At 41.1% G+C, this 15788-nt stretch overlaps 1 protein-coding gene across 1 annotated transcript in view; it reads right to left on the bottom strand.

Moving 5' to 3' along the window:
* spata17 (spermatogenesis associated 17) overlaps positions 1 to 15430 on the bottom strand; it is a 35181-nt gene extending 19751 nt beyond the window's left edge. Inside the window, exons 1-6 of the mRNA XM_035158738.2 lie at positions 15287 to 15430; positions 14810 to 14899; positions 13569 to 13650; positions 12072 to 12122; positions 9114 to 9217; positions 2769 to 2892 (exon numbers count right to left, since the gene is read on the bottom strand). Of these exons, the coding sequence (XP_035014629.1) occupies positions 2769 to 2892; positions 9114 to 9217; positions 12072 to 12122; positions 13569 to 13650; positions 14810 to 14899; positions 15287 to 15354 (519 nt within the window). The 5' untranslated portion in view covers positions 15355 to 15430. The remainder of the gene's footprint in view (positions 1 to 2768; positions 2893 to 9113; positions 9218 to 12071; positions 12123 to 13568; positions 13651 to 14809; positions 14900 to 15286) is intronic.
* Between the last annotated feature and the right edge of the window lie 358 nt (positions 15431 to 15788).

Raw genomic sequence — 15788 nt, 5'->3', positions numbered from 1 at the left:
CTTGGCTGGAGCAGTTCAATGTGTGCACTTCACACAGACACTGTACCAAACCTACTACAGGGATAACTGCATCTGTCTCAAATGTGGCATCGTATAAGACTTGTATCTCATTTCTCAAAAGCACAAATACACATGTGTACACAGGTTAAATTAATACGTTTCCTCCGCTGTTCTGAAGTGAGGTAGAGATTTGCCACAGACAGACTCATTAATAATTTTTCAAACCACAGTGATTCTTTTGGCTGTAAGTTAATTACCAGACCAAAGCTTGGAGTTGGAGGACTCTGTATCTACTCTATATGCTAATAACACCGCTTGCTATTTAGGCCACTCTAAAAGACTCGGACACCGGAGAGAGAGAGAGAAGAGAGAAAAGGCTTAAGTGGGAAATTACTCCCACCATATCGACCCAAACCTCACTCTTTTAAAATAACATATTAACAGACTGGTTAATTAGTAAATGTTTCATTATTGGGCAATGAGCACTTTAAATGTCAAGTGAGTTGAAAGATATTAATTCAACTCCAGTGACCCTAATTTCTTCACCTATGGGATGTAGACACAACTGGAGGAGCTGATTTCTTACTGATGCATCTCAATCTCATGACGCTGACAGAAGAGCTAATGCATTATTGTGAATGTGTCATGATGGGCAGATCACTTCTTAAAACTGTTGCCAATTCTTAGCTCAATCCCATTTTTGGGAACGTGATATTCTACAATGCCTTGAGTGTTTTTTTTCAAAATTGTGCAGTGACTGAATAACCACCATATTACAAAAAAACTCAATTTCTTTATTGCTCACTATCAGTTTATGAAATGCAATAGAGATGAGTGCACAGATCCACCTCAAACAGGAGAGGACAGAAGGATGGGGACATACACACCACACAAACACATACACAAACGTAAATCTCACCACTCCTAAAGGCACACACACACACACACACACACACACACACACACACACACACACACACACACACACACACACACACACACACACACACACACACATGCCTAAGAGTACCAACCTAGCTACGGGAAGAGCAATGATGTTGACCTCAGGAACACACCTTCTCTGTCTCTGTCAGAGGGACTTGGGGCCTTTTGGTAAGCTGTGTGTGTGTGTGTGTGTGTGTGTGTGTGTGTGTGTGTGTGTGTGTGTGTGTGTGTGTGTGTGTGTGTGAAGTGTGCATGCATGTGTGCGTGCGTGTGTGTGTGTGGGCTTGGGTTCGAGAAGTGAGGAAGGATGAACTGTGTGGGAGAGCCATCTATTCACTGCTGACAAGGTCAAAGCTACGAAGGGAAAGAGTCCCCTGCCATATGCAGAGAAAGAGAAAGAGAGAGAGAGATATACAGAGAGAAAGAGATGGACAGAGGGCGGGGAAGAACAGACAAACTTTTCTACTTTCTTTCTTTATTCTCACTATTCATAAATTAGCCAAAATAGTTCATATGCGAAATGATACAAACCAATGCAATCCAAAGCATTTGCCGAGTCAAACATGACACAACAAATGCAAACTCTGCTGCACTCCAGCTTACACTATTTTCATATTAGAACGTTTTAAAGTTGTGAGTGTGTGAGCATCTCAGAAGAACATAGGATACTCGCAGGAAGAAAAGTAGTGAGCCAGATGATGACGATGCTGTTTGCATAGGTATGCAGGAGAGAGAGAAAGAGAGAGATAGAGAAAGTGAGAGGAGTGTTGGTGCTGAATCAACAGTGACCAGTGTGCTTTGTCTTCATTATGATCCCAGTAGGGAGTCACAGAGATGTGTGGATGCCACACACACACACACACACACACACACACACACACACACCTGTGCCAGGGGAATCACTGAAATATCCACTCAGCACATCAGAAGAGCCATGAAGACACACACTTACTCACACAAAACTACAGCCAGTTTGTGAAGCAACTCCCTAGTTGTACCTCATTACCTGTTTAAGTCGCTGCATGTTTAGCTGCGCATGTGCATTCATGTGCACGTACGTACTGCCATGTCTACATGACTGCCTTTGTACAAAGTTTAGTGAGTCTGTGATGTTGCCTGAGTTCTCAAGATCAAACGTTTAACCGACCACAGACCACCGCGACACCAGATAATGACAAATTTGCTGTAAGTGTAAGTGTGTATCTGACATGATTTCTCATTCACCGTTGAAACTTTAAATAAAGTCAATATTGCACTTACGGATTATGAAGCGAATATTAGTTTGTAACATGAGTAACTACTAATTATTACTCTATGTGAGCCATAACTATACAATTACTGTTCAGTTTAGAAAAAATGATTAGTATAATTATGATAGGTTTAAAGCAGTGGTGGGGAACTTCCAGCCTCAAAGCTACATCCAGTCCACAAGACTAATTGAAAAAGATGTATAAAGCAACTCAGGAATATATACGGAAGCGTATTGCATTCACTTGAGGAAAAAAGAAAATCCAGAATTCTTTTTCTTTAGGAAAATTATCTCGTTAATTCAGAAAAACAGGGCAGGATTTTTTATTTTATTTTTTGGGGGAAAATCTAAATCCTGCGAGAAGCTCTCACCGCCACAGAAACTACGGCTGTTGCTGCATATCAGCCCAACCCTGATAAGCAATCGACAAGAGTTTCTCCAAATGCCTCAAACCCAAACCAAAATACCCGGATGATACTAAACAGGCAGTACATGTTTGCTTCAAGTAGCCGTGGTAAATGACGTACCACCATTTAAGTTTTGCCTCTGGTGAGATATTTGTGTGAGAACCAACCTGCTTTGTACTGAGGAGGTGATGTAACCGGTGCGCTTGGTAAACCCTGTTTGTTTGCTCTTTTACGACCTGCACACAATCTCTCTCTCTCTTCTGAAGTTCCTCAAGTTCATCCAGCTCCCTCCTACAGGCAAAACACACAATAACAAACATGCAATTTAAATTCCAAAATGTCATACCAATGTACATGATGGCAAAGTCATCAAAGTAAAATATAAATATAAATACAAACTGTAGAGCACAAAAAAGATGAATAAGTAACATTAATTAATAATTAATTATTACACTTACACAATATTTTATAGTAACATAAACAAAATGAATAAATCATGCTTGAGTAATAGTTCCCTGTATAACATATCTTTGTTTGCTAAATAACAATGATTGATTGGATGGCTGCACCTAAATAGCATTTTAACTCTACATCACTTGCTATAAGAATATGAGACTTAACTTTTTGATAAAACGTTTTTAAACAAATCCAAGTAATATGCGATATAACTATAAATACTGCATATAACTTAAAGAGTTATATTGCATATTAGCTTACATCTTAAAACTGTATACTAGAATGAGAGACATGTGCACAATGTAAACTTAAGGTGTGTTTGTGCATGTGTGAGAGTGTATTTAAAACACATTTTTAATCATACATTTTTCAATTCCCTTGAGTTTCCTCAGAATGAATGAATAACTACCTAACAGTAACAGAGACACTGGTACGGACATGAAAAGACAGAGAAGCTGTGGGAGAAAAACAAGGCAATGAGACTGCAGGGATGGAAAAAAGCTAAATGAGAGTGCGAGAGGCTGTAAGTGGGAGGATGATGGATATATTTCATCACAGCAGCCAGGACAGGTCTGTCTGTGACATCTGTTAAGCGAATCTGGCTAAATGGGATGCATTAAAAGCCCATACACAGCAATTTCATTCCGCAATCACACAGCCTTATTGTTGCAGGGGGGTAATAACTTAAAAAGGGAAGTGGAAACAATTACTAAAACACACATGCCATGGTAATGTGAAAACACACACACACACACACACACACACACACACACACACACACACACACACAAAACAACGAGTAAAACCAATCTAATTCAACAAGAGCAGTTCCAATAGGAGTTTAGTCAAAGCTCATCAACAATCCTTAGTCTTTTTTCCTTTTTCTTTACTCTCCTTTTTCTCTGCCCAACTTCCCTTTTCAATTAAAAACCTCAAATCACAAATCTGAATGTTCACGGTGTGTCTGTAACGTGAGGTTAACACATTCTGCAGCTACTGACATTTATAAAGAAATCACAACACCCTTGTCATTGCCTTTGCATTCCCATTCCTTCCTCAGCACCAGATTAAATTCCAAAATAAATTAAATATGCAGAGCGCTGTGTGTGCATGTGTGTATGCACGTATTTGTGTGTGTGTGTGGAGTGTGAGAATGAGAGCAGGTCTATAAATGTGCCTCTGTGTGTGTGTGTAATATAAAGCACAGTTATTTAAGACTGTGTGTATAGATGTGGGACTGTACTGTATATCTCTGTGTCTATGTGTGTGTATATATAGAGGTTCCTTGGCCCCTATTTGGTTAACTTTAAGTTTTGGTTTATTGTGCAACATTCAGGTTCACAAACCAATTGGTGCCTACGTGTATTAAAATATAAATTAAGTGTGTTTAGTTTTGTTGGTTCATGCATTCATACTGTTTCAAAACAGGCAGTTTTCAGAGGTCACAACCAGTTTGTATATGTATGTGTGTGTCTGAGCTGCCAGTGTTAAAGTGTGATTATATCAGTGTGTATGTTCATGTATGTGTATCAATGTCCATGCATCATGTGCACACACCTCTACTCGTATGTGTGTATGTGTGTGTGTGTGCATGTCTGGCTGAATGGCTGACCTTTGCTTCCCTGCCCCCAGCCCCAGTGTTATTAATTGCTGTGTAGTGGACAAAAGCCAAACAGATTTGTAACGGCTGAAGGCACCTCGATCTGTGTCGACCCAACCAGCCGCCACAACATACAACCCTCATTAGCCCTCTTCTGCACGCCGCAAGTGCTCTCTGCTTGTGTGTATGTGTGTGTGTGTTTGACTGAGTCAAAAAAAACGAAAGGAAAGAAAGAAAGGGGACAAAATTTGGAGAAACAAAACATTTCAATTTGCTTTTGAAGATTTGAATTGTGAGTTGGACACACTTCAGACAACTGTGATTCTTCAAGTCAAACTTTAGACTGAGAGCGACAGAGGTAACTGCCCATTCAGGGTCCAAGGTAATATTATCTCCTGCCTTCTGCGTAGTAGTGAAATTATAGCAACTTAATACAGTAAAGTCTCTGTGTCCCCATATCTCATTGTTTGATATCTAGTGTCAAAAAAAAAATGGTATGCTTATTTCCGATCCATTGTAAGTTAGCAAGTTAGCCTGCATTAGCTGGGAAGGATAAATTGGTTTGTTTACTAAATTGCACAGATGACGCTGTCACCCTGAACATCTTGCCAATTGCTGTTCAAAAATCTGGTAGTTCAATAAAGAGGAAAAATATAATAAATTGCTGAATGTATTGAACATTCAAATCTGATTTGACAAAAACGTTCTTAGGAACAGCGGAACTGTAATCCATAACTTTCTCAAGTTTACTTTCAATTACATACTGAGAATGTGGACATTATTCTGTAAGACTTCATTGCTTTGAATTCTGATAAAGTCATGATATAGCGCAGTGCGAGCAGACTACAGATTACGTTGGATGGCTGCTGAACTGTTGGACAAGCTAATCAAGCTCACTTGAACTACTCTCAAATAACTGAAATCCTAACTGACATTTTCACCCTGGACTGTTAACTTATTAAAATGGCTAATACAGTAAAGCTACGTTTCTCACATCTTCCTCAATTATTTACCCCCTGGTTCACAGCGGGGGGTCAAGGGCTGATGGGATATCAGAAAGTGAGGCATTGTGGGACAGCAGGCCAAACCTGCGGTCGTCCGGTCCAGCACCGGAGCAGCTAATTGGTCAGGTTCTAAATATTTAATGGAGACTTGACCTGATTGGCTGTTTTAATTGCTCCAATTAAATGATTCAATAGCTGGCAAAGAGGGGGAAGTCAGCCAGTCAATTTAGACAGTGACCAGCTCAATGTATTGAGCCTTCAACACCCTCATGACACACAGTTTCCATTTAAGTGACTTACTGATTGATTAACTAATTCACTAAAGTAGTAAAACTAGTGCCACTAAAAAGGGGGAAGCAAACCACCATTCCAGTGTTGAAATGATGCCCAAACTATGTTTCTAATATTCTAAAAGAGAGAAAGATTTTCAATTTCATACATCTTCTATACTTTTCTTCACTGTTTCACTCTCAAAAGTAATTTCCTAAAGAGGCAGAGAGACACAGCACCCAGATTATACTTCAACACACACGCACGCACACACACACACACACACACACACACACACACACACACACACACACACACACACACACACACACTGAATATACAAATCCAATCAGACTGAAGGAGTGAACTTGTCTCCACCCAAACTGGATCAGAAAGAAAGAGCAGCAAAAAAGAAAGACTGACGCATAGAAGCGGAGAGTGATCGCAGGGCAGCCATACAGGCAGGCCCGCACTCTCTCCACCACAGCAGCTCTCCTTTCATGAATGTCCTTGAGAGGAACACAAGAGAGGGAGGAATGAAGAGACAGGAAAAAAAGTAGAGAAAGAAAGAGAGACAGCGTAGCAAGAGAAGAGAGGAATGAAAAGAAAAGAAAAAAACACCAGCGCTGCTCAGCCTAGCAACACCAAGTCTATAAATTCTCCCCGAGCTTCCCTTTTTCCCGCTCTCTTTAGGATAAGTTAAAAGATTTTGCCATGTCGTTGCGACATCACAGGAAGAATTATTTATCTGATTATGGCAGTAATAATTACCCAGCTGTTTATTGCAGATAGAGGAATAATTCATGCAGTCAACAGTCCGTGTTGGTGGCGGCGGCGGCGATGACACCAGCACATTTAGTAAATATGCAAAGCCGACTCGCTCCTCTTTCCTAATTGCCCCCATCGTCCCACTGAATGCCCTTATTAAAGCCCAGGAACTTTAAGTGTCTCCCTGACAAAGTGATAAATTGTTGGGGTATCAAGGAAAACTGTGGCAGAGTGGGGACTGCGCCGGGGTCCTGACTTCATTAGGCTATGCAGAAGGAGAGAAAGGATGGATGAGGATGGACACTGAGACACGGTGAACCGGTGGCGGAGAGGGAGAAAAAGGTATAGAGCAAAACGGATGGAGGAGGACATGAAGAAAGATTGAAGGAGAGAGGTGAGGTGAGGGCAGGGGATAGAAGAAAAGGGTGGTGTAAGTAGCACATATTAGCTGGATGCTGTACCTAATGAAATGACACAGATGGTTTTGTGCGGGGGAGATCTGACACAAGGGAGAAAGAGAGACAGAGAGTCACAGACAGAGAGAGAGCGAGAGCGATAGAGAGAGTGAGAGAGGTTCGGCAGTCTATGTATTACTCCTATATCATTACCATGCACAGCCGATCAGCCTGCACTAAATGGGAACCATTAGTCCAACTTTGAATAATTTATGCAGCGGGTCGGACAGACAGAGAGACAGAGCGACAGAGGGAGGCAGCATGCTGCTGGATTAAAAAGTGGGCCTTTGCGGGGTGAGTGATCAGGCAGCGTGCGATCCGAGGGCTTAGCGGCTAACACAGAGAGGATATTTTAAATAAATACCAGCACAGCGTTAATTGATCGTGACCCCAGCCGCACTAAATAAACATGTCATTAACTAGAGAAGTGAAGTGACCTCCACACCCCAAACCGCTGTGGAGGAGGGGCGGTGTGCGTGTGTGTGTACGTACACATATATATATATATATATATATATGAAGAGACTGCAGGTGTCAGACAATTCATAGCGAAATAATACAACAAAAGCGGTAAAATTCTATTCCGTCCTAAACTCGAATTTGTTTGCATAATTCTTTACTCCAACATTGGTCTAATCTAGTTCATCTCTGCTCTTTGTATTTAGCTATTCTAGAAATATAGCATGTAGAAAAGGTGGAAAGAGATGTGGATGACATTATAGAAATATACATTACTATTTGTCAGGACATGTTATTGTTATGGGCTGCAATATTTTTGCTGATCTTCTACAATAAGCTGAGACGTAAAGTAATGCTTTTAAATACCAATTTACTGCTTCATGTTCTCGTTTTTATAAAATGTGTATTCATTGGTTTAAATACACATAATCCACAAAAGTATTTTCACTCTGACAACTGTAAAAGCTTCGTAATGAGTCGTTTGATTAAGAAATTGTACTACCTTTATGTCTTTCATCAGTGATATCATGATTTGCGTCTTTCATCACTGGTATCATTTCTAAATACTTGTGTGTGTTTGTTTTTGTGTGACATAAAACTGAGGTGGCAACACTTAATGGACTTAAACAGCCTACCCCACCAACCTCTAAAAGGGGCAAGGAGTGTGGAGGAAAGGTGGAACGCTTGTGGGGAAATGAGGGGGAAGTCAGTGATCCAAGGAGCACTTTAACAAATTTACATTTAATTTTAGCAGAGGCCTAAAGATATTTTCTGGTAAAATATATTAGCAACATTAAAAATGTGACTATTAGATAAACGTGATAGGTTTTTTTTTTTTGTCAAAAATAAAAGATGGCGTATCTCTAGTAGTAAGCCCTGGAGCACAGGGTGTTTTATTAATGCACGAGCTGTGGTTCAAATCAGAGGCTAATTTTTAATTTCTTCACATCGTTCACTTCTCCCTCTCTCTTCGCCCCGAGCGCTTTAGAGGACTTCTCTCTCTCTCTTCTTTCCACTCTACCACTATGTGTCTCAGTCTCTTTCATTCCTTTACTCTCCCCCTGTCCCCATTCTCTCCTTCTTAGGTAACACTATGGAAGTGCAGATGTTACCTACACCTCTCTCTCTCTCCCACACCCACACACTCTTTAAGGTTACGGGTACACAAGTACACCTTTTAGCCAATTGCCTATACACTAATCAGGTCAATCCTGACTGACATGTACCAGCTGACTCCCTTCCAGTTCATATAGTAGACGATGGGTAACGCTGTATATTTTAAATACACACATGAAGGGTAAATTATATTAAACACAGTGAGACAGGGACAATATGAAAAATGAGAGATGAGAAATGGAAAAAAGAGAAGTAGTGAAGCATTTTGTTTTAACTTGTACAACATCCATAAAAAATTTAAATAAATCAGGAGGATTCGTGCAACCACAAGTAAACTGTCTGCTCTTTCATATAAAGAAGCATTTGGGTTGTTTGTTTTTTTACCTGACGAGTTCATTTTTTCTGGAGAGTCCGTCCAGATATCTCCTGCGTGCATAGAAGTTGTGGATATATTTCCTCACAAAGTATCCTTTCCATCTCCGCTGGATCTGAGAGGAATTAAAGCATGACAGGTTGTTTTTTTTAAACACAAGCCGACAGGGTCATAACTATATACTTCATTATTTATTAACTTGAAAGAAATCCTTTGTTTCACATTGCAATCATTCCAGTGACTAACATGAAACACTAACACAAACTTAAGTTAAATTCAAAATCAAAGTAATATGTCGTGGGGATGTTGCATTCTTTTCATGTCAAATTTTTAAAAAGTCCGTTTTTTTTGTGCTTTTTTCTCTCTCTCTTCTAACACAGAAAGAATCATATAGATGATGGTATTAACATATGCAAATTGCAGACAACTTTTTAAACCATGCAAACACATGCAGGCACTTTTTGTTTTTCCCTCTGGAGTGATGGAGGGACAGTCCAAGGTGGAACAGACAGCTGTCACAGCCTCATACATTTAACTGTATGAGCTCACATTGATTGTGGAGGCTGCAGATTAGCTAGTACACACACCCAGACACACCAGTGGACCATTTTAAAGCAAGGGGGCGGATGTCCTTCAGACTAATTAGGAGATTAAAACAATGGCAGGTAAAAGAATAATCACACAATGAGAAGAGGGATGAGGAGAGAAGAGAGGGAGTGGAGGATGGTGAAAAAAACAACAAAGAGCAAAATGAGAATTAGCATTGATCTGCCAGTCAATAGATAATTTTAAATAAAGTAATTGCCGCCTCCTGAGTTCTTGCTGACCTTTGTTGACTAGTGAAATCAATGCTGTTGAATCTAATACAAATCCAGGGTGCGCTATGTAAACACTGGTTTCTATTACGGCCCTAATACATTATCCTCTGTTAGCGACCGTGCCGTGATAAAGACAACAGGAGAGGAGAGAAAAAAAAGAATAGAAACAAAATTGATTCAAGACAAGTGTCATGAGGGGGATCTGAGATGATTGTTTCTCCCTTTGCGTCCCACTTTCTCTTTATTTACGCATTAAATATTTCTTGATCACAGATGTCCTTCATTTACTTTTGCACAGGGTCTTCCTCTCCCTTTCTATATAATTCATTTTCATATACACGAACAAAGACTATAGACTCAGACTTTTTAGAGTCTTAGATTGCAAAGGGTAGCTCACACAGTAACAATATTTAGCAGGATATATGAGAAATCATTAGAGCTATATTTTCACTACACTGTTTTATTACGGTATTTGTAAAGACTATTGAACAACAGAGAGCAAATGCACAAACTGCAGAGAAATTTGTTATGGGGATCAAAACCTGTATCTTGTGCCACTGCAAAGCACGGAGCTACTTTGCAATCCAATTCACATACATTTCATTTTCTCTTAAAATTCCTATAGGAAACTGTGGTTATATCTGTATGGGTAATAAAGACCTCGAACTTCAGAAGCTTCCACTTTTCTCTCCATGGTAACATCACCTTTCATGCTGTGACTAAAAACAGCTGGGTCAAACATTACTGTTGGATTCATGTGTCTTCTATAATGTGACACAACAACAGGGTGGTCAGCTTTATTTGTTTGGATTTATATTAAGTGTAAAACCTGGAGCCTTAAAAAATCCAGACTTTTCCACCCATGTGAAAATAGAACCCACCGGACAGGGACACAGTGTCTTCAATAAACACTAGTGGATTTTTTTGTTGGCCTATAAAACCCTTTAATGGTTTAGGCAGAATGAAACTGTTTAGCAAAAGAGTGGGCTATAAGGAATTGTAAAAATATAAAGTTTCTGTGCAATATCCGTGTGTAAAAATGCCAAAGCATCAGTCACAGCCGTGGTGCGGTAATTTAAGAGTTGTAGCAGCTGAGTGGGGTAAAGGGAACATTTGATGACCATGAGCACTGATAAGAAAAATACACGTTTTTTATTTTATTGTATTTATAATGGGCCTCTTACCAAGCACCGTGTATTAAAAAAAGAATGATCAAGGTAATTTCTAAAAAGTGAACACTGTTGTTACTATACAGGATCAACTAAGCATAATTTAGCATTATGAGAATTTTTTTCTTTTGTGTTTTATTGCTGATTTCAATTATGTTGCGAATGAAACTGGTCGGGGGTGTCTACATAAACAACATAAAAAACCTGTAAACCTGCATGTGTTGGGGTGCCCCCCAACCTATTCCTTTTGTTTCCTCTGTGTTTTCCACTGCCCTTGAGTGTGTGGTCTGTCCCCGTTTTGTTCTTAGTCGTGGCCCGAGTGTGTCGTATGTTTTCCTTCTGGGTGTGGCAATCAATCGACCTGTTTGCCGCCACCTCACATGCATACCTGGGATTCGTCCAGCAGCAAAGGCCACCACTCTTTATTTCTATTTATAACAGGCTCATTCAACAAGATTCTGCCAGATCATTCAGCCAACTCCTGTCTCGTTTGGAGTAGGTTTTGTTTGTGGCCTCAACCTCATGCCTAACCCATGTCTTACACCTGATTGCTGTACCTGAGGACCACCTTCTCCTGCCTGCTCAGTCACACCCAGCTGTCTCATCAGAACACTGGATCAGTTTATTACTACATGCACCGTAAAACCGGAAGCCTGAAGCTTTGCTCGCCTGCCTGCTCTCAGGAAATCAAACTACAGAACGCCACTTGAACTGGTCAAATTGCAAATTTGCGAGTCGCATAATAAAGCTTTTAACCTCGCTCCTGTCGCTGCTTTTGTTTTGACTCCAATTAAAAGCCTTTGAGAAATAATAACAGTATGTAAGATTAAAGTATTTATATATAAAAAATGTTAGCAATGAAACTGTGTGATGAAGGGCTGATATTCATGGGGCCAACCGTTCCCAGCACACACAGAGACACAGAGAGTCCCCCCACCACGACACTCCATTTGCTAAAACAAGACACTGTGGTGATATTTACCCTGACCGCCATCTCGTCGTAGAAATTCATCTTCATGATAAAATATGCCGCCTGTGAACACAAAGGAAAAGATGGCATTACACCTTGTCTCCCAGCCCTCTGATCTGTCCACAGCAGGCGTCAAAGATAAAGAGCTCTTTATACATAATACATTGCACAGAGGCAGCACATATAGGGCCAATGAAGTGGGGGAGGCAGAAAAGGAGAGCAAGAGAGACAAGAGGAGCGGTGAAAAGTCGGGAGAACGGAGAGAAAGAGGGGGAGAGAGAGAAAGGGAAAGAGAGAGGGTGGTTAGTGGGACTCTGTATCAAGGGGAGGACGGTACTCTCTTAATACACCAACGCAGACAAGGGCCAAGAAAATCTATGGTAGTCAAGCAGCGAGCTAATGGAGATGTATGACGGCCAAACGCTCTCCTCTGGATTTCATAATCAATGACAGCGCTGCCAGAAGAGACTAACAAAAGGGCCAGAGAATATTCAGCAGCGCACCCGACAAGCCGCCGCACACCAAACGTTCCAGGCCGACCACTGGGGGCACATTTCAGGAGCAAACCGGAGAGTCAGCCATAAAAGGGATTCCTATCGCAACATGTCTTTTTTAATAACGACAGGGAGAGGGGGGAAGAGAGGAAGGCGAAGGGAGACAAAGACTTGAAAGGAGGCTGTAAATTCAGCTTGATGTTTGGAGATGAGGCTTTGTGCATGTCGTATTACACATGATAGGGTCTGCAAGAGTGAGGGAGGAAAAAAAAGACAGACAGAGAGAGAGAGAGAGAGAGAAAGAGGGAGAGAGAGAGAGAGGAGGGGTTGAAACTGAATCTCTCAGGGCTAATTCAAAATAGTGCACTGTGGCAATTTTGAGTGATTCAAATTAGCGCTCGTCTGTTTCCAAATGAGACCAAACAGCCTCTTTTTAGCCCATATGTGTGTTGTGACACATCCTTCATCCTTTATTTCAAGCCCCCACCCCCCCAACCACCACTTCCAATTCTTGAACGCCTCCCAAACAGTGGCTGGCAGTTATGCTTTAACAAACAGTCAATTTACAGGCATGATAAATAGCTTGTTGTGATACGTTTACAAAACTCAATCCAGGGGAAAATTATACATGAGAGCGCTGGGTATTGGATCCGGTATCAACAATCTGTTCAATTAAGAAGCAGTTGGAGGCAATATGCAAAAAAAAATGGGGCCTTGTTTTACTAAAGCACACACACACAAACATACACATGCATTACACGCACAAACTCTGCCACTCTTTCCTGCTCTCTTTCTTTTCCACACTTTTTCTATATGCATCCCAGCAGTTGCCATATAGATGGAATTCCTTATCATATTGCATCATATTTCCTAAGTGCTAATTTCCCAATGTGTAATGAGTGAATTACATTTCTTAAGGTCAGACGCAGGGACTTAGGAATACAGCAATTGAATTCTAATGCATGCTATCATAACATAATCAATATATCTATAGCCTTTCCAGGCTGTGGCTTACCTTCACCATTTGTCTGAAACGTGCCCTTGCTGTGAAGCCCCACCATATCTTCTGGATAATGATTGCTTTCTTGTGCAGATGGCTGTAATAAAGTCATATTGGGGAGATGATTGGATGGTTATTTTTCTGTCGTTTAAATGGAGCAAAACACTGAGGAAAGTTATTTAGAAGCACATGGATGTAAATTTAACTGTGTATTCCTTTATTTGATCATTTGGGAGTTTATGCTAAGAAAACCTAAAAAGCAAGAAAATGAGAACCTGCTAAATTCAAAAGCTAAAAGAACAGAATTCCTCTTTATAATGGGATATAATTAATTAAATCAAAATATAACCAAAAGATTACTACAGCTGTAAAAAAAAAGTGATCTCTTTACAAGGGAGGAAACAATGGAGACAAGAGAGATTTTCTATATACAATGAATAGGTTGTAAAGGACTTCAATTAAAAGGTCAGGGAAACATTATGCTTACAAACACATGCTCTCACAAAGACACACTTTCTCTCTATCTCTCTCTCACACACACACACACACACACACACAAATACACAAACACACACACAGAGAACGTTCCTGATCCTCCAGGCTTTTCGATCATGTCCGATGAGCCTTTCACCCCGTTTAGTGGGTGGTGCGAATTTGTATTCATCCTCAAACATACTCTAAATGCAAGTCCACTGCGATTCCCTGCCTCCAGTGAGGCCATCAATTTCCAAAAGGCCATTTATATGCCCAGAAAATCAATGCTTATAGTGGGTATAGCACAACCCTGGAGTTGCACTTAGGCAGCTAAAATTGTTGCTAATTATCCACTTAACGCATTGATCAATTAACTAAAGTAATCTGAATTAACCTACTGTCTGGAAGTTTGTCTGCTGACCCTGCAGAATGGTGCCGGGGTCACAGCATAGGAACAGGCGTGGAGATAGAGACATTCATTTCTCTGTGTGTGTGTGAGGAGCGCAGAGTGCAAGCGACACTTATTCCTCCAGGCCATTTGCAAAGCTCTTCAAGTGGGATAATTATGGGAGTGAGCAAGTATCAGGGGTTCCCTTAAAATGCACTCTTTAAGTCCGGCCCTGAATTTTGTCCAACTCCCAGAGGAAAAAGCAAACATTAAACTGGTATATGTAACTGGTATATTAAGGCTCGTATTCTTTTTTTTTTTAAATTTAGCCTGAGGCCCACAGTACCAAAGTCTCATTAGGCTAATACACACCCACCACCCACACATCTTATACCTGAGGTAAGCCTGCACCTTACAGGCTCTGAACCAGCTCTGGATCCTGGTGGCCGCCTGGTTCTCCCTCTGCCTGTTCTCCTCCGCTTGGCTGAAACACACCAGACACAACAATTAAACTGTGCACCGTAGCTACGTTGTGTCACTGTTGTGTATTATATTACAGTTCGTTCATATCCCATCAAATTAACACGAGCATCTGCACTGCCAACAGTTACACGTAGCGTGGCTCCCAAGTGGTGTTACTACTACAGTTGAGTTACATTGTGAATTCAAGCCCAACTTCTAATATACAACAATATCATATAATGCACAGCGAGCAGGGTTGTACAGCGGACAGCAGCAGAGCTCACGGTAACGTGCCAGGTGGCAGGTAACCTGACGTGAAACCAACGCACGTCTGACACGTCAGGGAACGTGATGGTTCGACTCCGCTAACATGATCTATCCGTGCTGTACTAACACATGAGACACGTGCCTTATTCTGCGGAACAAGTCCCGTTGAAACTCCTCAGCTTCACTCTTTACTTTCACCAGCTGCGCCATGTCTTCATAGTAAAAGGGCAAGCTCAGATCGTGGCAGCGGCAGCTCGTGGAGGCACTTCCGGTGTCAACAGAAAAACTGCCACTGATGTGTACAGGCAGCTGCCTCTCATGCCACACTGTTTAACGGCAGCTGCCTTTGAAGCCACGCTGTTTAAGGCCAGCCGCCTATGTTGCCAAACTGTTTGGAAGAGTTCGGTGAAGTTGGAAACATATTCACAGATTCGAACTTCCCGGGTCAGAGTCATGAGCGAAACGTTGTTCAAACACAAACGCGGCCTCTTCTCCACCGCAGTAAGGCAGACAACAGGCTACAGGTCAGTTTCCATCAATATGAGCCGTCCTGTGTGCACACACAGGACCGTCTACAAAGTGCAACAAAGAAAAGAGAAATGACAGAAATATTCACATCACACATCCAGGGTCTCCTGTTGGTT

Source organism: Hippoglossus stenolepis, chromosome 1, assembly GCF_022539355.2.
Source record: "Hippoglossus stenolepis isolate QCI-W04-F060 chromosome 1, HSTE1.2, whole genome shotgun sequence".
Taxonomy (NCBI): Eukaryota; Metazoa; Chordata; class Actinopteri; order Pleuronectiformes; family Pleuronectidae; genus Hippoglossus; species Hippoglossus stenolepis.
Note: the sequence above shows the minus strand (reverse complement) of the source record. Positions and strands in the feature narration are given on the sequence as shown.